This window comes from Xenopus tropicalis, chromosome 2 (assembly GCF_000004195.4).
Source record: "Xenopus tropicalis strain Nigerian chromosome 2, UCB_Xtro_10.0, whole genome shotgun sequence".
NCBI lineage: Eukaryota > Metazoa > Chordata > Amphibia > Anura > Pipidae > Xenopus > Xenopus tropicalis.
The window spans coordinates 63225825-63249932 of record NC_030678.2 but is presented as its reverse complement, the minus strand read 5'-3'; the positions used below and the strand labels follow the sequence as shown (position 1 = coordinate 63249932).

General features: G+C 38.4%; 1 protein-coding gene across 1 annotated transcript in view; it reads left to right on the top strand.

Moving 5' to 3' along the window:
• cpne9 (copine family member IX) overlaps window positions 1-24108 on the top strand; it is an 86251-nt gene that overhangs the window by 16748 nt on the left and 45395 nt on the right. Inside the window, exons 2-3 of the mRNA NM_001102990.1 lie at window positions 2517-2557; window positions 17154-17200. Of these exons, the coding sequence (NP_001096460.1) occupies window positions 2517-2557; window positions 17154-17200 (88 nt within the window). The remainder of the gene's footprint in view (window positions 1-2516; window positions 2558-17153; window positions 17201-24108) is intronic.

Genomic DNA, 24108 nt, shown 5'->3' with positions numbered 1-24108 from the left:
TAGCTCCAGGCCTGGCTCTAGAGACAACAGACTCAGTGGCCTTGAATTTAGCTCCTAACCTACTTAGGGCAGGTATTAATCACAGGGCTTCCTTGATTTCTGTCTTAGTCCATGTCTTAAAATTTACTAAGCCCTTTTTATAGCCTTTATGCTAAACCTTTATATATACATACATACATACATATATGCATATAATTGCACAACTATGTAAAACCACATTCTTGGTTCCATGATTCTGTTAGAAACCCTGCACTACTGGTTCACACAAAAACATACTGGCTTGTTTCTCTGTACCTAAGATTTGATGTGCACCATACCCTTGCTGAGCTTTACAATATCAGGAAGCGAAGTAAACACTTATTTCCCAGAATCCTTTCTGTTATCCATACAAAGAAACTGGAACTTTGGTCTCAGTATTTTACAGTCATAATAAACCACTTTAAAATCATACACTTACATAATTCACACTCAACAGCTACATAGCCCAAAAAGAAACCAGTACAGTCTCATGATAGCTTTAGAGGATTAGTGTTTAAAAAGAAATGAGGTAGTAACTGTAAGCATTGAAAAGCATGCTATCTTGCACTTAAATTATCAGGTTAGATGCTCATTTCCATCTTTAAACGGATTGATCTGCAAAGCAATTACTGCTAAGAGGGGCCAGGGCAACATGTGTACTGCATAGTTTTATTAAGGAACAGCACATTAATCTACCACACAATTCAGCTAAAAAAAGGACTAATTTATCTTCTGCATAATAAAAGGTTTCTGTGCATTCTATTTAAATGAAACACATAAAATATGTGCTGTCTTATTGAACAGAATGCAGTCTACATCAATAATACATCTAAATGTATTGCACAGTATACACACACTATTAATATTTTATAGTTCTTGGTGTTGCTTTGTACATGATTTGTTAGCCAATTTTATATCTATGTTCAGACAGTACTACCAAAAGACATTTGTTTATTAAAGTGGCATGATGGCAAAAGTCTTGGTAAAATACTTCTGAAGCTATATTCTGAAGAAAGCCATTGTCACGGTCGGTATCCCAAAAACTCAGAACTGGCTCCAAGGGCCCAGTCTCGGCTCACGCTTCTGCCTCTAACAGCCGCCTTTCACGTCGGGAGGAGCCCTTCACTACTCGGATGCCGCCAGGTCTTATAGTGAGAGACCCAAGGAGAGAGTTCTGAGCAGGCAAGGGAACCAGAACCGTGTTGCAGGGAGAAGGGGAACGAGACAGCATTGTCAGAGGTCAGGCCAGGGTCAGCAACAATCAGTCAGTCAGACAGTGAGGTATCAAAAACGGAATCCGGAAGGGTGGTAAAACAAAAGGTCGGTCCAGGCAGCAAACGAGAATAGTCAGAATCAGGCAAAAGGTCAGTCCAGGCAAACGAGAATATTTTCACAAATATAAATAAGTGCAATTCTCAGTGCATGACCCTCACTTCAGATACCTCGTGTCCCAGGTCAAATAAAGTTCAATAAATTACTCCAAAGAAGAGGGCACTTTGGAGTAATTTATTGAACTTTATTTGACCTAGCAAACGAGAATTGTCAGAATCAGGCAAAAGGTCAGTCCAGGCAGCAAACGAGAATAGTCAGAACAGGCAAAGATCAAGACAAGGCAATACAATAGAGGAAAACACCCAGGAACTTACAGGAAGCAGAACCTACGTTGGGCAATGAATATCCTATCCCCACCGGCCCCCAGGTACCCTTCCAGCCATCAATAAACAGAGAATACTCTGTAACAAAATTATTTACATTTTTAATGGACCCACACTCAAAAGGCATCTTTTTACTGCTGCTATTCTTAAAATGTGGGTGGATTTGTCTTTGTAATTGAAGCAATCAACTCCTTATTTTACATGGTTTTTTTTATTGATATTTTTTATATAAGATGTGTCTGTCCACTTTTGACTATAGTTTATAAATGTATGTCTCTATATGTCTTTCATCTAAATATGCAACATGGATTTGTGGATAAAGGGAATATCACCCAAAACTGTTTTTGTATAATGAGAGATGATAACATTCTATGCAATTTTACAATTACATCTCTTCAAAGTTTTCAATGGCTTTAACATTATGTGTAAATGTAATTGATATTAAAATCAGTGTCTGTTTACATTCTCTCACCTTTTTATTCTGACTCCTGAAACAATATAATAAAAGCCAATAATTAAATATTGTATAGCATTATTTCTGGTAAGGTCCTTTATAATCTGGAACCTGAAATTATGTTGCAACATATATTACATGTTTAAAAATGCCAAGTTTTTGATGAGAAATTTAATATTACAGGAGACAAACAATTTTACTTCTTCAAACCATTCCAATGAGCCCTAATAAAACTTCCTTAAGGTCCTTGCTGATGATAGAATGTCAGTAAAATGTTAGTGCAAATCTACACAGATTGTAGATTTTGCTCATTATTCATGGGGATACACCATGAGCATGTGTAGTAGGAAGTTAAAGCATTTAATAAGTAACTGTTCTTATATTTTCAGAAATCTTCTGGACAAAGACACATTTTCAAAGTCAGATCCAAGTAAGTAATTATACAACAAATTATTAATTTATATTGTGGCAACTGTTGTGTCAACCATGCAACTCGTAATCATGACTGAAATATAAAAACACCTAAAAAAAATCCAAAATTAGGTTTCTCAATTCAGCCTAGGGAAGGTAAAAATTGAGAACCATCTGCAATTTTTTATTTTCTAATCTTGCTCTATATCAAGGGGGGAATCACTGTGTATATATATATATTTAATGCAATTAAGTTCTTGATTTATTAAGTGAATGAATTGTGGTGGTGATTTCAGGAGGTGATTTTATAATTTTCCTTCTAATACATAATTGTTGTGGTTGCCGTGTTTTTATAGTAGCACTGGTACTTACGAAATAGCACTTATCACTTTATGCCACAATCATTAGCACTTTATTAATTATTTTATCATTCATGAATTTGCAGTGAGTGTTTACACTTAGAGGTTTGAATTAAACATTGATTTATTAGATGAATGGAGTGATTTGATCAAGCATATATACAGTGGCTTGCAAAAGTATTCGGCCCCCTTGAACTTTTCCACATTTTGTCACATTACAGCCACAAACATGAATCAATTTTATTAGAATTCCACGTGAAAGACCAATACAAAGTGGTGTACACGTGAGAAGTGGAACGAAAATCATACACGATTCCAAACATTTTGTTACAAATAAATAACTGCAAAGTGGGGTGTGCGTAATTATTCAGCCCCCTTTGGTCTGAGTGCAGTCAGTTGCCCATAGACATTGCCTGATGAGTGCTAATGACTAAATAGAGTGCACCTGTGTGTAATCTAATGTCAGTACAAATACAGCTGCTCTGTGACGGCCTCAGAGGTTGTCTAAGAGAATATTGGGAGCAACAACACCATGAAGTCCAAAGAACACACCAGACAGGTCAGGGATAAAGTTATTGAGAAATTTAAAGCAGGCTTAGGCTACAAAAAGATTTCCAAAGCCTTGAACATCCCACGGAGCACTGTTCAAGCGATCATTCAGAAATGGAAGGAGTATGGTACAACTGTAAACCTACCAAGACAAGGCAGTCCACCTAAACTCACAGGCCGAACAAGGAGAGCGCTGATCAGAAATGCAGCCAAGAGGCCCATGGTGACTCTGGACAAGCTGCAGAGATCTACAGCTCAGGTGGGGAAATCTGTCCATAGGACAACTATTAGTCGTGCACTGCACAAAATTGGCCTTTATGGAAGAGTGGCAAGAAGAAAGCCACTGTTAACAGAAAACCATAAGAAATCCCGTTTGCAGTTTGCCACAAGCCATGTGGGGGACATAGCAAACATGTGGAAGAAGGTGCTCTGGTCAGATGAGACCAAAATGGAACTTTTTGGCCAAAATGCAAAACGCTAAGTGTGGCGGAAAACACTGCACATCACTCTGAACACACCATCCCCACTGTCAAATATGGTGGTGGCAGCATCATGCTCTGGGGGTGCTTCTCTTCAGCAGGGACAGGGAAGCTGGTCAGAGTTGATGGGAAGATGGATGGAGCCAAATACAGGGCAATCTTGGAAGAAAACCTCTTGGAGTCTGCAAAAGACTTGAGACTGGGGCGGAGGTTCACCTTCCAGCAGGACAACGACCCTAAACATAAAGCTAGGGCAACAATGGAATGGTTTAAAACAAAACATATCCATGTGTTAAAATGGCCCAGTCAAAGTCCAGATCTAAATCCAATCGAGAATCTGTGGCAAGATCTGAAAACTGCTGTTCACAAACGCTGTCCATCAAATCTGACTGAGCTGGAGCTGTTTTGCAAAGAAGAATGGGCAAGGATTTCAGTCTCTAGATGTGCAAAGCTGGTAGAGACATACCCTAAAAGACTGGCAGCTGTAATTGCAGCAAAAGGTGGTTCTACAAAGTATTGACTCAGGGGGCTGAATAATTACGCACACCCCACTTTGCAGTTATTTATTTGTAAAAAATGTTTGGAATCATGTATGATTTTCGTTCCACTTCTCACGTGTACAACATTTTGTATTGGTCTTTCACGTGGAATTCCAATAAAATTGATTCATGTTTGTGGCTGTAATGTGACAAAATGTGGAAAAGTTCAAGGGGGCCGAATACTTTTGCAAGCCACTGTAAGATAATTAACCAAAAAAAGGGTTGTCTATATTTCTTCTTTTATTAATATTGGGTGATACCTGTAGATAATATCGCTCTTTGGACAGTTCGAATAACAGCTGCAGGACAGACATGGGAATGTCCCATTTTTCTTGCACACAAAAGACTCAGTCCACCTGAAGACCCCCCCAAATCCGATTTAACTAATAAAGATCCAATAGTTTTATTCTCTTTATACAACATAAGGGGGAACATTTTGAAAACACTCCATTTTAGGAAAACCATCCTTCAATAATTCCCAGTGTTTACAAATAATTGTTGAAACCTCATGGCTGATGGTACTATATTTAGAAACAAAGGGGGTATGTTTCAAATCAATCCCAGACCGGCAAGAAAGGTCACTGCCATCCCCTTCAATATTCGATTGTTGGTGCTTAAAGAGGGATGCTGGATACCCTCTCTGTAAAAACTTTGCCTCCATTTCAGTTGTAAGTACTCTACTATCTGACACAATCTTCTTTACCTGAACAAATTGGGATTTAGGCAGTGGCCTGCATAGGATAGAAGGAATAAGAAATTTTTTTCTTAAAAAAAAGGTAACTGACAAGTTCTTCCTCTCTTTTCATAACCAAAGTGTCTACAAAGGGTCCTTTTTATCATCTGCATGTAAGGTAAACTTGATAAAAGGAAGTACAGAGTTGATTTTGTTATAAAATGCCTGCAGGGTTCAATGTGCTCCCATCCAAATAGCTTACACATCATCGATATAATGATACCAGGTTAGATAGTACTGGAAAACTACTTATTAGGATAAATCAAAATTATCCATAAAAATGTTCGCATAGGATGGAGCCACATTGGACCCTATGGCTGTACCGCTTATCTGCATATAAAAATCCTCCTGAAACATGAATTAATTGTTGTGGAGAACTAACTCCAGAGTTTTCAAGACAAAACTTTTTTGTGAACCATCCATAGTGACATCACGTTCAAGTTTAATGTGGACAGCCTCTGAGGCTCTGTTCATCAAGCGTGAAGCATTTGACTAGAAAGTCATTGTATTTAAAAGTGGCCCCCCCGACTGGTCTTTTTTCTTTTTTGTGTTTTCTTCCTGCCTGTCTTTCCCTCAGAAACACCTTCAGAAAAACATCATCAGCAATCCATTAAAATACAAGATCTTCTTGAGGCTGTGGCAGATCTAGAGCATGATGGAGACTGTGCCTTGTACTCAGACCATTTCTCTGGATACACGATTACTGTCAGCTCCGTGTGCTCCGTGGCGCGAGTGTCCGCACGGTCGCGCGGCCGGAACGGTGCCGCACATGGGCGCGCGTCTGAGCGTGTGCTACGCGCAGACGCGCGACTAAACGCGCGTCATGCGCGGGCGCGCGACTAGGCGCGCGGCGCGCACGGGGGCGCGAGATTACGCACGCTGCGTATTGACGCATCCTTCTGGATCTTTAAGCACTTCTGAGTCTTCACTTTATTGTGGAACTTTTGCAGATGGTCCTTCAACTTTCCAGTCCCCTCTGCAACTACATCAGCCGCAAAGGAGTTCCACAGCTCATTCTCCTGCATAGCAATCTATTGCCTAATTTCAGGGAACTCCTGCTGAAACCACTCCATTGTGGAAAGCATTAGATCGAACATTTTTTAATGATCTCCTTAAGAACCCCTGATCAGTGGAGAACAAAGTTGGGTATAAATGGACCCTTAAGCCTCTGGGAATGCAATTAACTGTAACATAATCCAATAGAGTTCTTAGGTGTAAGTCATATGCCACAAATTTGCATTTGGACTGTAAAGTCTCTAAATTTTTGTTTATAGTTCTTTATGTTGAGAAATTATGTTTGGTTGAAAAATACAACATACTGTTCTTCGATTTTAGCTTATTCTTCCGCTTTTTTTTCTTCTTCTTAGCACCCCCCCATTTTCTAAACACTACTTCTCATACAGTTTTAGGGGTACAACACCCAAAATTCACCCTATAGCAGAGCAGGTTGCTTGTGCTTTTTTATGCGATCCCGCCCCCTGCCTTTTTGTGGTGCCGCTCCGAACACCCCAATTTTGCCATTGACTTTGACAGAGAAAATTTTCCAACTGCTGCCACACTTACAGCTTTGAAGCTACACCCCCCAAAATTGAATAACATAATCATGGGGTCACTCCAAATGATACAGCAACTTTTGTTGGAGGACCCAAAGTGGGAGGGGCCAACAACAGCCAATTAAATTTCACCCATTGTCTTTAATGGGGAAATTGAAACTGCTGCCAATCTGACAGCTTTGAAGTTACACTCCCCAAACTTGAAACACATAGTCATGGGGTCAGCCTGAATGAAAATTTGATGATAGTTGGATCCTCAAAAGTGAGCGGAGCTGTGAACAGCCAATCAGATTTTACCTATTGACTTGGCGGAAATTCAACCTGCTGCCATTCACACAGTATTAACACCAGGGTCCCCAAACTTTGCAGAGTTGGTCACTAGGGGACTGCAGTTTTAGTTTTGATAAAGTTGGCAGAGCCAACAAATGCCAATCAGATTTCACCTATTGAATTTTATTGGTTTGATGCCAGGGTTCCCAAACTTTGCACAGTGAGTCACTGATTATAGAGGCAAGGTTAAAAAAAGTGGACGGGCCCGCCAAAAGCCAATCACATTTCTTTCATTGTTTTCATTTTCACATGTTTAATGTGTGGGTCCCCAAACTTTGCACAGTTTGTCACTGGGTGACTACGTTCCAAGTTTAGAAAAGTGGACGGGGCCAACAACCGCCAATCAGATTTCACCTATAGAATTTATATGTTTAAATTTAAACTGCTGCCATTCTTTAAATATTAATACTAAAGTCCCCAAACTTTGCAGAGCTAGTCACCAGGTAACTGCTGTTCAGAGTAGAAAAAGTGGGTGGAGCCACCAACAGCCAATCAGATTTTAACTATTGATTTTCCATGGGGAAATTCAACCTGCTGCCATTCTCACAGTATTAACACCAGGGTCACTGGCATTTTTAGTTTTAAAAAGTGTGTGGAGCCACCAACTGCCAATCCATTTCCACCCATTAAATTTTATTGGTTTATATTTAAACTGATGCCATTATTTAGTATTTAGTAATCCTAAAAATAATAGTAAGTGGCTCAGTTATGTGGTAACAGGGGCAAAAAACTTAATGAAAACTTTCTGAAGCCCTTTTAATGGCTCCCCAGTAATGATTATGAACACAGGTGTATAATCCCAGGGCTCTTTACCAAAACTAAATATAAATGTAGTGATGATAAGCTCACCCCGTAAATGATGTGGTCTGGGTGTATAACCCTTTTACTGCCAGCCATTTTGGTCAAAGCGGAACATGTATTGCCAGACAATTTTTGAACATTTTTCTGTAATTCCAATTCTGTAACAAGATATAGGCTTCTAAATGTCTAAAAAATGAAAAAAAATCAAATTTTCCATAATATAAACACATATACCAGAAACATTTTATGCATGAAAATACAACTGATTTGGAAAGTACTACGTCTTCTGACATATAGTTTTATGGAGAATTCTCACTTGTATAGGTCAAAAACTCCCTGCAGTACACTACCAAATTTCCAAAACACTGCTGCAGAAAGCTGCATACTTTAGATTTCAAGGCCAAAACTTCCACTAACAGAAAGTTTATTCCAGAAAATTATACATTTTTTTGAAAGAACAGATTCTGGAGAATCCAGAATAGGTAGAACTGTCAGTCTACTACAAACTACCAAGTTGCAATGCTTTTGTAAAGTTATTGGTTTTTATAAAAATTTGTGAATTTTTTGAAAAATCGCTTCAAAGCTTCCAGTCTATAGTATCTTACCTCCTACAGGTCATAAAGTAACCAGATAAAACACCTTAAATTTGAACGCCAGGGGTCCACTGAACAGTTTGGGACCCAATAAGTATAGGTTTACCTAATTATGTGGCATGTAGGGGCCCCAATGTGCAGATATCCCCATATAATCTATCATTTCTGTCATTTCAGCTCCTTCAAAATCAACACATTTACATAATTTTATAGGGGATAAAGCTGCAAAAATGTACGCTCACCCCAGAAAGCCATATATTTTTTGAAAGTACACATTCCCCGAATCTAAAATGGTTACCCATGTCTTTCTACCTGTCTACCTGTGCTGGATAATTCAACTTATTGCGTTGTCTAAGTGCTCATGTTCAAGTTCTTGCTCCAGTTTCTTTCCTGCAAAGACAGTCTCCAGCTTGGTAATTTGCGTTACACCTTGGAACCAAGTATCTGTCTGTGCATGCGTGGGCTAAGTCTGTCTCCTGGATGTGACTTTATGAGCCATTACAAAAGGAGGAGGAATAAGAAAACCCCTACATAGGATAAGCACTAAAAGATTATATAGGTATATAGGTAATTATAGAACATTTTATTTAAAGATTAAAGATTTTTCTGATCCTGAGGAAGTTGACCCAAGTTCCAACACAACGCATTGGTAATTTGTGGCCACCTGTACCCAGAGAGATTTACACTGTGATCTTACCCAAGCTGAGTGCACACTATCATCTGTTCATCGGAACATCTTTATGCTGGTGTACCAGGGAATTTCTTGTGCCTTGTATCTTTGACACTTTGCAAGTGCAATTTTATTCATAAACTGCTGAAAGGTACACACTATGGGCTTGCGGCCCTCTATTATTTATATAAATGTTTCTTATGTCTGTGGTTTAGTAAGTAGACATTGATTTGCCCGTTATTTTATTTGTACTTTAAAATTGTTTTATTTTTATAGTTTTGTATTTTGTTCATTTGAAAAAAATCACTGCAGCTCTTCAAACTGGCTCCATCAGCACAATGTGCGAATTGCATATTAGTTTTTGCCACATCATGGAATCCTATGGCAATCTGATATGCAGTTTCTGGTGAGAAATACTAAAAGGTGGAAAAAATAAATGCATGGTTTGGTACATAAATACGCTAGTATGAATTTATTTGACACTTAATTTATTTGGGAAATGAAGCAGCAGCTGGAAACAACAGAAAAGGCAGATGCAAATACTATAATATAGTTTTTCATGTGCATCAGAAGATTCAGTTTCTGGCAAAAGCGGCAAAATCCAAGTTTAATGCATCTGGCCTTTTTCCTGAAGAGGTATTCTCTGGAGCCCCTGAGGCAAATGCTTACAGAGTGTTCTTTTCACTGTGATTCTCTAAAACAACTTCTAAAGGACATAGCTGAGACAAATACTTTAACCCCCCTCCATAGTTTCACTCCCTTTCAGCTGTCTGTATAATAAGAGTGCAATGAATTTGCAGCACTATTATTCAAGTTATTAAAGTATCAGTGATTTTATTCTGGAAGATATCTTTTTAGTGCATGTAAGTCCTGTCTTCAGTTTATTGGAATTTCAGAATATTTTATGTAGAAAATAATTATGCTTTGTGATGTTCATTCTGCTTCTTGATTTTTCCTCTTTTTACTTATATTATTATATTTTTAGATACTAGCTTCAGAGATCCAAAGCCAAAGATACCAAATCTTTAGAGCTGCAACATTTTAGTACTGCTGTCACAGAGAATATAATGTCTTTGTAAAAAGTCATGATAAATGTCATAATAACAGCAGCACTGGCCAAAATTATTTCGGAAGATTTTGTTATTACTTCCCACGCGCAAGTCTACAGATCTTATCAGATAAGTCTTATCAGTCTTATCACATAAGATGATGGCTAGGTGCTGCTATAAAAAGTGAACTTAAAGGGATTGTTCACCTTTAAATTTTAGTATGATGTAGACTTTGATATTCTGAGACAATTTGCAATGAGTCTTCAATTGTTTTTCTTATGGTTTTTCAGCAGCTATCTGGTTGCTAGGGTCTTATTTAACCTAGCAAACAGGCAGTGGGTTAAAGGAGACACAGAAATATGTATAGGAGAGGACCTGTATAGAAAGATAAGAGACAAAAAGTAACAATGACATTAATTTTGTAGCCTCACAGAGCAATAGTGAACCCCATTTTAAACCTGGAAAGAGGCAAAAGAGGAAGGCAAATAATTCAAAAACTATAAGAAATAAATAATGGAAACCAATTGCAAAGTTGCTAGGGATAGGGCATTCTATAACATACTAAGGGGCAGATTTACTAATCCACGAACAGACCGAAAGCGTTCAAATGCGTTTTTTTCATAATGATCGGTATTTTTGCGACTTTTTCGTCGCCATCGCGACTTTTTCGTATGTTCCGCGACTTTTACATATATTTACCGCAACGTTTCCGTAGCCGTCGTGAAAAAATCGGATTGGTTTTTCCGCCGTTTACAATCACTCAATCCGAAAAAATTTCGACAGCAACGAAATAGTCGCGCAAAATACGATAAAGTTGCGACGGCGACGAAAAAGTCGCGCCAAACACGAAAAATTGCGATGGCAACGAAAAAGTCGCAAAATTTTCGTTTCCGATACAATTTTTTCTCTTTCGGGATTCGGATTATTGGATTAGTAAATCTCCCCCTAAGAGTTAACATCAAGGTGAACCACACCATTAATTTTCTAGGTGGTACTTAACATATTGGCACTCCCCATAGTAAATTTCATTACGTTAACAACATTATTACATAGATGTCAGGAAGGAGTGCCCTGTTTCAAGCAGGTGCATTGCATCCTCATATTTACAAGACAATTGACAAAAAAATTGCTATGGTCATGCTTTGTTGCTAAAGGATGAACATGCTTGTGTAGTGCTTTAACTTAAACATATGAGCACAACTTAAAGTGTTATTGTATTTTTGTGCATGCACAGTTCCTTTAAATAGGCACTGAGGCCTATTCATCAAAAAGTGTTCTGCACTTTTTGAGTAAAACTCTGAGCCTGCCTCTGAGCCACAGTTGATTAGTCACTTGCCAATCCTTGCCTATTGATTCTTCCTTGTTCGCTAGGAAGGCCTGTTTACCAACTACAGTTCTTGATGCCTTCTGTTTGTGCAATCTGCAAGTAAGGCTGAAGGCGAGTCATTTCGTACTCTGCTTTGTTCAATTCTGTTGCCTTTGAAAGTTTTCTCAATCAAGCCATTGCAGTACAATATCATATTCCTCTTACACAAACAAAATGTCCTATTTGCATTGAATTGACTAATGGTTGCTTAACAGTTGGAGGAATACTTCTTTGTGTCCAGTAATTCTGGGGGCTTCCTTGGCTTTGCCGCTATAATGCTTCTAATTATTTCCTTCTCAGCTAACTCATTATGTTACACAGTCTGTTATTCCATGTTTGTTTTTAATTCTAGATTCATAATATGAGTTTTTGGGCATATTTTATGAAAAATGAGCCATTGTTTTGCTACCCTTTAGGATTTATAATTTCTAAATTGATTTTCTTTCTGGAGCAGCTATCCTCTTTGGAAGACAACCCCTTAAAAAGTATGTTATTCATATATAGGTAGAATTGTTTTGGTACTATGGTAGAGAGAAAGAAGAAATTTCTCCATAGCAGGAGATGTAAGCTCCTGGAAAGGTGTTTCTAAACAGAGAACATATTCTCTGTTCAAAGACTTTAGCTGTCAACTGCTGGAGCTGGAGTATTCTGGAAGAAGTCCAGCTCACATATTGGAGCTCACTTTTCACAGAAAGGCTGTCTTGTGGAAAAGTATTTAATTGTAATGAGAATGTTATAAGGTATTATGGGTACAGGTGTGACCCCAAACATATGTTCCTACTGGTCGTCTAAAAGGGACCCAGTATATTGAAACAACTCACCAAATGTGTGTAGTTAGTGCCCAGAGGGGAGGATTTATTTTTATAATTTCTGTTTTTATGCTGAAATTGTCTCCCCTGTGTATTAATAAACTGCCTTAAAGGAGAACTATACCCCCCAGTTATAAAAGCCCCCTTAACTAGCCTGCCTCGAACCCCCTCACCTCTCCCTTATCACATACTCTATATCTTAAAAAACTGCCCCTGTCGCAAACCCCAAACTAAAAATGCAGAGCAGCTGTGTACCTGGGTGCCATCTTCTGTTTAATCGTAGAAGCTCACCACCAACACGGCCCCTGCTTGAGCATGTTCAGTTAAAGCTGATTTCCTGACAGCCCCAACTGAAAAAAGTTCTATAGGTTTAGTTGGGATTGTGATCTCTACCAATGACATTTCAATATACCCATGGAGGATCTAAGCAATTCTTAATTGGCCCCTCCCACAAATCTTAAAGCAGTTCAGAGATTTCTAGGTTTTACCAATTTCTTATACAAATTGATCAGAGATGTCTCCCAACTAATTTCTCTTATTATGGATATCACAAGATCTAAGAAACATCAAAGGATTTCAGAGGCCCAAGCTAATTTTTTGAACTCAAGGAAGGTTTTACATCTGCTCCAATTCTAGTAAATTCTGACTCCTTTTTTTTAAATTCTGCTTTCGGTAAATGCAAACATTTTTGGAGGGTGCTACACGTGCTGTTTTGGCCTTTTTAGGTCACAAGTATCTTGTGTATCTACAGTATGTTGAGCAAAAAGACTTAAACTATGACAAGCAATATTGGAATTATTCTAAGTTCAATTTATACATAACTTATAGATCAGGGAATGGCAAAGTCGATTTCCTCTCAAGAATTCATTCCAAATATCGTCACAAGAAAGCTTCAAAAGAAATCACCATTAAGCCTACCAATTTTCTTTGTCTTTGAAAATATCAGTGGTTTAGAAGAACTTTCTTCCCAAAAGGGCTATTTGATGTACCAAAGAAAGATTTTTTCTCATGATCATCCTTTTGCTGGCCATCCAGGAATGTGAAAACCCCCAGGATCTTATTAAACATTATGTTTTGTCCAGGTATGGCTATAGATTGTGAGAGCTATCTTCAATCATTTGAATTTCGTATTCACTACAAAGATTCTTATTTCCTTCCTATGGGGCTTCTTCAACCTCTTCCATTACCAGAAAATTTTTTGATAGCATTTCTAAGGGGTCCATTGTCAACCTACAGACAGATTCTGGGAGAAAGATACAATACATCAATTCCTTGACTAGTTGAGTTGAAGAGGAGAGCGATCATGGGTGCCAGTGTCTTTAGAACTACACATGGTGATACTACCCTGCAAAGCACAGGACCTTTGTGTCAAGCAATAGAGTGCCCATGTTGAATGTTCATTGTATAGCATTAATATGGGTATCCAACAGGTTGTTGAGGAGGTTCTGGTCCTGAACCAAATCTGTGAAAAATCTTTTTTTTGGGGGGGACACAGCAAGGCACCAATTAAAATAAAAGCATGCACATTTTCTACAAAAACATTCTTTTGTCTCATTGTTCAGTGTATAAGCTTGCTTACTTTCACTCTTTAAAGAGCAGTTTTGGTACTGTTGCCTCCTCTTTCAAATGCAATGTAATTTATTTTATTTCTTTGTCAGTAGCTGTGTGATTAATATCTACCCATTGTGTGCTCTACATTCTCCTGCAAATAGCATGTCAGCCATTCTTAAATGCCATGTAAGTTATGCTAGTTTAAACTTGAATACCTCTTATTAATCAGGGTTGCCACAATGAACCATGGAGCCTGTATACCTGTCTGACTTTGCCTTCACCCCCACAAATCCAGCCATGAACTGCTGCAACCCTTGCAATTTAATGGGAAGCTCAATACACTTTCACGCCTGTTCCCCCACTGGCGGCACTACTCCCAATGAGTAAATAATAATATGTTATCAGTAACTTATGGTAAAAACATACCTGTTGTGTGGGGGCTCTAATAGGCAGAATAGACCAAATCCTCCTGTGCAGTTGGCCAGAACGTTGCAGTCACATCGAGTTAAACAAAAAAGCAAACTGAGTACTCATAATTTGGAAAACTAACTAGTCAGGGGGAAAATAGGACATAAATTGGTCCCTCAGATTTTTATAGTCAATTTTTTATTTATTTATACCAATACCATTTATCTTCTTGTAAATACAGAGCATGGAAAAACACCATCTGATGTCAGACTTTGATTGTGGATTTTGTAAAGCTTGTGTATCAACAAAAGGTTTTGCTTCAGACTAATTAAGGTTACAATTGATACATTTTATATCTTAATACCTTCCGCCAGAGAGAGCAAAATTATCTGGTGGCTGGGTGCTACTGGGTTCAGAGTCCAGACTGGTATACATGGTAACATGTGCTCGCTTGGCGACATTTTCTCCTGATACTCCCACCTACGGGTGGGTGATATCGGGCTAATTAGGTCATTTGGACCTCGGGCCAGACAATTGAATTAGGGTGGTGATGGAGTCAGGAAGAAATTTTTTTCAGGTTATATATAGGCATAAAAGATTGAACTTGATGGATGTGTGTCTCTTTTCAACCTAACTTACTATGTTACTATGTTACTAACCTGAAGAGGCTCAGATAATCCAACTTCCACTTAACCTTACGAAAGGAAGCCATACAGGTAGCCATTAATGTTACGCTAGCCTTGTACACAATTGCATAAAAATGAGTAATCTTAATATTATCCAAAAGATTCCCTTCCCTCTCTTGTTTGTGCAACAGACTTAGCAGACTTCAATCCTGACACAGTCAACAATTTAACTGTAACTTGCATCCTTTTAGTCAAACATTTTAATGCATTGGGTGCAAATCTACCTGTTGCTGCAATTTCACTTGAATTATGGTAAAAAATATGTCAAACTGAGCCCAAATTTTTAAATTGTAAATTGTACTTGCATTCCTAAATGACCTCTAAAATCCTTAATCTCTTCATTCTATTTTTTATTTAATACTACTTCTTCAGGCAATAGTGATACAAATAATAGTATATGGTTAATATCTAAGCCACAACAATGTTTTATATACAGTGGCTTGCAAAAGTATTCGGCCCCCTTGAACTTTTCCACATTTTGTCACATTACAGCCACAAACATGAATCAGTTTTATTGGAATTCCACGTGAAAGACCAATACAAAGTGGTGTACACGTGAGAAGTGGAACGAAAATCATACATAATTCCAAACATTTTTTACAAATAAATAACTGCAAAGTGGGGTGTGCGTAATTATTCAGCCCCCTGAGTCAATACTTTGTAGAACCACCTTTTGCTGCAATTCCAGCTGCCAGTCTTTTAGGGTATGTCTCTACCAGCTTTGCACATCTAGAGACTGAAATCCTTGCCCATTCTTCTTTGCAAAACAGCTCCAGCTCAGTCAGATTAGATGGACAGCGTTTGTGAACAGCAGTTTTCAGATCTTGCCACAGATTCTCCATTGGATTTAGATCTGGACTTTGACTGGGCCATTCTAACACATGGATATGTTTTGTTTTAAACCATTCCATTGTTGCCCTGGCTTTATGTTTAGGGTCGTTGTCCTGCTGGAAGGTGAACCTCCGCCCCAGTCTCAAGTCTTTTGCAGACTCCAAGAGGTTTTCTTCCAAAATTGCCCTGTATTTGGCTCCATCCATCTTCCCATCAACTCTGACCAGATTCCCTGTCCCTGCTGAAGAGAAGCCCCCCAGAGCATGATGCTGCCACCACCATATTTGACAGTGGGGATGGTGTGTTCAGAGTGATGTGCAGTGTTAGTTTTCCGCCACACATAGCGTTTTGCATTTTGGTCAAAAAGTTCCATTTTGGTCTCATCTGACCAGAGCACCTTCTTCCACATGTTTGCTGTGTCCCCCACATGGCTTGTGGCGAACTGCAAACGGGACTTCTTATGGTTTTCTGTTAACAATGGCTTTCTTCTTGCCACTCTTCCATAAAGGCCAACTTTGTGCAGTGCCCGACTAATAGTTGTCCTATGGACAGATTCCCCCACCTGAGCTGTAGATCTCTGCAGCTCGTCCAGAGTCACCATGGGCCTCTTGGCTGCATTTCTGATCAGCGCTCTCCTTGTTCGGCCTGTGAGTTTAGGTGGACGGCCTTGTCTTGGTAGGTTTACAGTTGTACCATACTCCTTCCATTTCTGAATGATCACTTGAACAGTGCTCCATGGGATGTTCAAGGCTTTGGAAATCTTTTTGTAGCCTAAGCCTGCTTTAAATTGCTCAATAACTTTATCCCTGACCTGTCTGGTGTGTTCTTTGGACTTCATGGTGTTGTTGCTCCCAATATTCTCTTAGACAACCTCTGAGGCCGTCACAGAGCAGCTGTATTTGTACTGACATTAGATTACACACAGGTGCACTCTATTTAGTCATTAGCACTCATCAGGCAATGCCTATGGGCAACTGACTGCACTCAGATCAAAGGGGGCTGAATAATTACGCACACCCCACTTTGCAGTTATTTATTTGTAAAAAATGTTTGGAATCATGTATGATTTTCGTTCCACTTCTCACGTGTACACCACTTTGTATTGGTCTTTCACATGGTATTCCAATAAAATTGATTCATGTTTGTGGCTGTAATGTGACAAAATGTGGAAAAGTTCAAGGGGGCCGAATACTTTTGCAAGCCACTGTACTAAATGTTTTACCCAGACCTGTTTTGTTATATTTTTTTTGCTTCATTTAGGAACTGGTATGTTGGTTTTCCTTGTAACTGTAATTTTTATTTCTTGCAGTGTGTGTTCTGTACACTCAGGGTGTAGAGTGTAAACAATGGAGAGAGGTAAGATACTATGCATTTTTGTTTGTCCTAATATGTATTTCATGACTGGTCCTTTGTATGCATGGGCAGATCCATCATTGTTTAAGTTCAAGTGCAGATGTAGTAAACTTTGTTTTAATCTGACACGGTGAAAAAAGGAGCAATTCATAAAGTTGTCGTTGCAGTCTATGCAGGCCATGGTGAGCCATCTGAAATTGAAACATTTATCTGCTCCCCCTGTATCATACCTTAGGCATACACATATACTAAAGGATCACACCAGAACTAATTATATTTACAGAAAATACTTGAGGACTGGCACACCCTGTAAAAATTATCACAAGTTTATTGTGAACACATTGCACAAAAACAATTCAATGTTTTGGTCCTCAACAGGACCTTTCTCAAGGATCCTGGCTGCTGTGCACCCCGCGATATACATACTTTTTGCATTAGAGTGCAGACACTACTGAAATATATATATATATATATACAGTAGTAGCCACAGGGCATAGTACAAAGTGGTGCTTTGTAAATCCATTTGAAATTTTAATACTACTGCATAAATGTTACCTAAAATGTGATCTGGTCCAAAGTTTAATATTTGCGTATGTCATTTGCGTATGTAGTAATTAATTTAGATTTACATGTCAGCTCTGAAACCAATGGAATTAACACAAGAATTTAATAGTAAGCTTACAGGCCATCTTAACAGTTCAACAAAATCCAAGATGGGGAGCTCCTGTGACAACTGTAAAGACATATATCATTAGTACTATAGAGAGGCTGAACCTTTGAGAAGTGGCACTGATGATGTGTCAGAGGGAATTTACCCACCGGGTGAAAGCTGCTATTTGTTTTAGGAAAATGTGATGGTGTTGGCAAATAAATCGGTTATATGCAGTATCAATTATGCCATTTGGGTGGGAGAAATGTGCGCAGCTTATATACATGGTAGGGAAATGTAGGCTTTATATGTCCTTTTAGATCAGACTTGAACCCAGATGTCTTTTAAAAATTAGTGGGTATCTGCTTGAATTTTAAATCCAGGATTCCTTGCTTTCTCTGCATTCATCAACCTCCTGATCTGCTGATGCCACCATTGGCTTGGGCATTGATACAATTGGTATGAAAACTACTGTGCATGCACACAGGATGCAGAAAATGCTAAAATGAGGGGTAACATCTGGCAATGTACATATAGCCTAGCAGTTTATGACATTGGTCTGCAAATACTTGTCAGGAATTTTGTGTGCATTTTGTGAATGGTGAATTTTCCTATGGACGTTAATACATTTTGTTGCCATGTTCTTTAAAAAAGACAATTCTCATTTACATAGTCACGTTAAATAATTTTTGTTGGTCTTGCTTGTGGGGGTGAAACCCTAAGGGTGAGGGCACATGGTGCGTATATCCGCTTTTCTCAGACCTGCATTTTCTGGCCAGTCTGAGGGCTCCTCCGTGTGCCTGCATTAAAAACTACAGAAACTGCCAAATGGGAGCACACAGAGCAGAGTGGATTGTGGATTGGAGATTGGACTGAAAAATGTCTGCTTTCACGATTTCAGGCCGACATCTGTTCTGCCCTCACCCATAGTGATGCGAAGAGAAAATAGCTGTTTTATGCACCTTACATTGGTTCAGTTTTCATGTAATGCATTAGAATGGATTGCCCTAGAATCTAGAATGGAGTAGGAGTTGCACCTCATGTTTTGTTTGCTGTACTGCATAAAGAAGGCTGAAAACCTATAGCTTATGCATCATTCAGAACCCTCAAGCTGGGGAGTGCAGGAAAACAAAAAGCAGTAGGAAGTCCTCTTATGCTTATGAGAACTAGATGACAATATGGCTAGAAATTGCAGTGTTTTATATTATGAACCTTGTGTAACGATTTAGAGGATCTACAACCATAGACCTGTAATGATCCATGCTATCAAATTTATCCACAGCAGCTCCCTTTCTATTCTGGGTTGCTGTTGAAAAGCTAAGCATAGGGGTTATGAAAATCAACAAAAGAAAAAAAGAAGTAATGTCTATATGAGAAGATGATGTTGCAGCTCTTATTATTAATGAGTTCTGATGCAGAATAAACTGGTTTCTGTGCTGTTATGTCATGTCTAGCTAATCAGTCTTGTATTATGAATTGTATATTGGTAGCTCAGATACCTGACAGCAGCCAAGAGTATGTGCTATTGGGAAATATGGTACAGAGCTACAGTACATACAGCTTTCTTTTTTACATCCAAAGTTCTGTAGTGGACATAAGGTTTCTATTCCAATATTTTGGTGTGCTTTAGTTATAAATACTCAACCTAGCTAAAACAGAGCTCATGGTCTCCATACCCAAACCTAGCCCTTCTCCTCTTTCCTTTCACCATTGCTATTGATGGCATGACCATTAACCATGTTTAAAAATCTGAAGCAAGTTTGAAAGTGCAGCTCACCCAGGTACAGTGGATATAAAAAGTCTACACGCCCCTGATAAAATGTCAGGTTCCTGTGCTGTACAAAAATGAGACAAAGATAAATCATTTCAGAACTTTTTCCACTTTTAATGTGACCTATAAACTGTACCACTCAGTTGAAAAACAAACTGAAATCTTTTAGGTGGAGGGAAGAAAACCAAAAAAACTAAAATAATGTGGTTGCATAAGTGTGCACACCCTTAAACTAATACTTTGTTGAAGCACCTTTTGATTTTATTACAGCACTCAGTCTTTTTGGGTATGAGTCTATCAGCATGGCACATTTTGACTTTGCAAGATTTGCCCACTCTTCTTTACAGAAACACTCCAAATCAGATTCAGGTCTGGGCTCTGGCTGGGCCATTCCAAAACTTTAAAAAAAAAATCGTTGATTTCGATGTATGCTTTGGTTCATTGTCATGCTAAAGGATGAAGTGCCTCCTCATGTTCAGCTTTCTAGCAGAAGCCTGAAGGTTTTGTGCCAATATTGACTGATATTTAACTAAAGCCCCAGTTCCAGCTGAAGAAAAACAGCCCCAAAGCATGATGCTGCCACCACTATGCTTCACTGTGGGTATGGTGTTCTTTTGGTGATGTGCAGTATTGTTTTTGCGCCAAACATATTTTTTGGAATTATGGCCAAAAAGTTCAACCTTGGTTTCATAACACCTTTTCCCACATGCTTTTGGGAGACTTCAGATGTGTTTTTGCAAAATGTAGCCTGGCTTGGATGTTTTTCTTCGTAAGAAAAGGCTTGCCAGTAAGAAAATCTTTGTAAGAAAATCTTGCCAGTCTACCCCATAGCCCAGACATATGAAGAATACGGCAGATTGTTGTCACATGTACCACACAGCCAGTACTTGCCAGATATTCCTGCAGCTCCTTTAATGTTGCTGTAGGCCTCTTGGTAGCCTCCCTGACCAGTTTTCTTCTCGTCTTTTCATCAATTTTGGAGGGACATCCAGTTCTTGGTAATGTCACTGTTGTGCCATATTTTCTCCACTTGATAATGACTGTCTTCACTGTGTTCCATGGTATATCTAATGCCTTGGAAATTCTTTTGTACCCTTCTCCTGACTGATATCTTATAACAATGAGATCCCTCTGATGCTTTGGAAGCTCTCTGTGGACCATGGCTTTTGCTGTGGGATGCGACTAAAAAAATGTCAGGAAAGACCAACTAGAGCAGCTGAACTTTATTTGGGGTTAATCAGAGGCACTTTAAATGATGGCAGCTGTATGCTGACTCCTATTTAACATGATTTTGAATGTGATTGCTTAATTCTGAACACAGCTACATCCCCAGTTAGAAGAGGGTGTGCACACTTATGCAACCACATTATTTTAGTTTTTTTGGTTTTCCTCCCTCCACCTAAAAGATTTCAGTTTGTTTTTCAATTGAGTGGTACAGTTTATAGATCACATTAAAGGTGGAAAAAGTTCTGAAATGATTTATCTTTGTCTCATTTTTGTACAGCACAGGAACCTGACATTTTATCAGGGGTGTGTAGACTTTTTATATCCACTGTACCTGGGTGAGCTGCGCTTTGCAACTTGCTTCAGATATTTAAACAGGGTTAATGGTCATGCCATCAATAGTAATGGTGAAAGGAAAGAGGAGAAGGGCTAGGTTTGGGTATGGAGACCATGAGCTCTGTTTTAGCTAGGTTGAGTTTAAGGCAGCATTAGTTCATCCAGGAGAAGATATCCAGGAGGCAGTTAGCAATCTGGGTTTGAATATCAGTGGTTAGTGAATGGGTGTCTAAATATATCTGGATGTCTTCTGCATGTAAGTGACATCAAGAGATAAGGTCTCCTAAAGAGAGAGTGTACAGGGAGAACAACAAAGGACCAAGTACAGAGCCCTGAGGCACTCCTGCACTAGGCTGAATCGGGGAAGAGGATTTGTTAGCAAAAGCAACAGAGAAGGAGTGGTTAGAAAGATAGGAAGAAAACCAGGATGCAGCTTGATCCCGGATACCCAGAAAATAGAGAATTTGCATAAGGACAGAATGTTTGACAAAAGCAGAGGATAGGTCCAGGAGAATGAGAATAGAGTAGTGTCCTTTGGCCTTGGCAGTCAGGAGATCATTTTCTACTTTGCATAAGGCTGTCTCAGTGAAGTGTGCAGGCTGAAAACCAGACTGCATAGGGTCCAGCAGTGAAAGATAGTGACACAAGAAAGGACAAGACATTCCAGGAATTTAAAGGCTAGAGTAAGAAAGAGACAGGATGATGTTAGATTGACAGGATAGGTCCAGTGTAGCCTTTTTAGAAATGGGCTTGACACAAGTCAGTTTGACTGGTCTGAATTTAATTTTTAGATAAAGGGCCAGATTCAGGACCTGATTTAATTCCACTAGAAAATGCTATTTTATGGTTTATCACATGAAGACTTATAGACAAGAATTAATTTATAAAGGTCCTGTCACCTTGAGAAATAATTACAAATTCTTTTCTATTGTATTTGTCAAGCAAAATAAACTTTACCTATACTATAAAATTATTTAAATTGTGTTTCCTTCAGTCTTGGAATTCACAATTACAGCAAGCAGGCAGGCGCTATTTTGCGGGCACTGTTATTAAAGCAAGCTTTGTATCACCTCAAAATCTTGTTTATGTGTGAGAATGGGGGATCCAATGCCCATGCCCTGATGAATGGTGAATGGAAAGTAAAAGTAATTGTCTGCCCCATCTCTATTCCTTAGGCATAGAGGCAGGGCAGGCAATATATGATTAACACCTGGAATATTTAAATGCCTAAAAGGTATGGATGTGGTAATAAACAAAAGGAATTTGTGTTTCATGTTTAATTTAAAAAGGACTTTTACCATACAGCTTTTTACGTCTTGGTGACAGATCCCCTTTTTTTTTGCTAAAGGCAATTTTTTTCACCAAACCAAAAATTAGCAGTGAAAAATTTGTTGTTTGTTGACTGGACAAAAAAATCATAGAGACAAAAATGTCGGTGATGCGAAAAATGCCCATTGACTTTAATGCATTCGGAGTGAGTAAAAACGGCCATTGACTTTAATGCATTTGGAGAAAAAAAAAGTTGTGAGTAAAAAATGTCACCCGCGTGAAATTTTGTTGCACATAAAATTAGTCACGCATAAACTTTTTTGGGGTCTTGCAAATTTTTCAGCAGTTTTGCAAATTTTTTGGAGAAGCGTGACAAATTAGCTCATCACTAGTATGGGCGAACTTTCAGCCTGCGTTTATACGTTAGGGGCCTAACCCTAATTTCTCACATACTAAACCAGAATGTAACGTTTTCTCATTGATTAAAATCTGCCCATTATTTGCAAATTCTGAGGACTTTTACATAAACAAATACTGTTACGGTACTTTGTGATACCTTGCAAAACAAGAATTCAGACCCAAGGCCAATTCTCAGTCCTCCACCAAATTGATCTGTGATATTTATCAAAGTATTGACATTTGCTATGTAAATATTAGTAAGCTGTTGGTATAAATAGTCTTTACCTATGAAACTTTGTCATTTACACAGCTAAAAAAAAGAGAGTTCTAAACAGAACACACATTCTTACAACTGGACACTACAAGTCAATGTAAAATAACACAGCTAAGAAATTATTTCAGGTTTTGAATCTGAAAGGCATCTGTAAAAATTCAAACTAAATTGCATTCTAAAGGTAGAGATGAAGTAATACAAATGCATACATTAGAAAAAGTGCTGGAAATCAAAGTAGACCATATTAAAAGGCCTGTATATTACTGTCCTGTTACAGAGGGTGGCAAAAAGTTATCAAAAATAGTAATAAGCAACCCAGTCCCATGTCGCTTCACCAAAAAAAATGTGAAACTGCTGATAAATTTGCAAAACTGCAAAAATTCACAAAACATATTGAAGTCAGTTGGTGTTTTTCTGCAGCTACTGTGCAACTTGTTTTATGTTAAATAGATTAAAGTCAGTGGGCGTGTTTTTCTCACTCCAAATGCATTAGTCAATGGGAATTTTTTTCTTACTCCAAATGCATTAAAGTAAATAGGCATTTTTTGTGGCATTTTTCTCATGTTCTTTGGTGAATTTTCTCATGGCAAATTTTTGCTGCAATTTCGCAAAATGTTCCAATGGTGAAATATGTTGTTTCACAGGGAATATATCTTGTGGGGCTGCTTTTTTTTTTTATCAAAGGAGAGTGGTCATCTTGTTAAAAAAAGAATGGGTAGTTCTCTGTAAATTAACTTGGCTTAGTCTGTTTAGTTTCCTTTGGCAAAAAATCTTCTTTGGACAGGACAATGAGGCCACACATGAGGCCAAACTAATCTTGTTTCAAGAACAAATAGATGACTCATTTACAGTTTCAGTACTTTAAAAAAAAAATATGTGAACAAAACTTCAGTACACTTATATATATCCCAAAAAATGTTAAATTATATATTCTAATTCAATTTAAATAGAACATTTATAGAATTTAAAAACATGCTGAATTGTTTAAA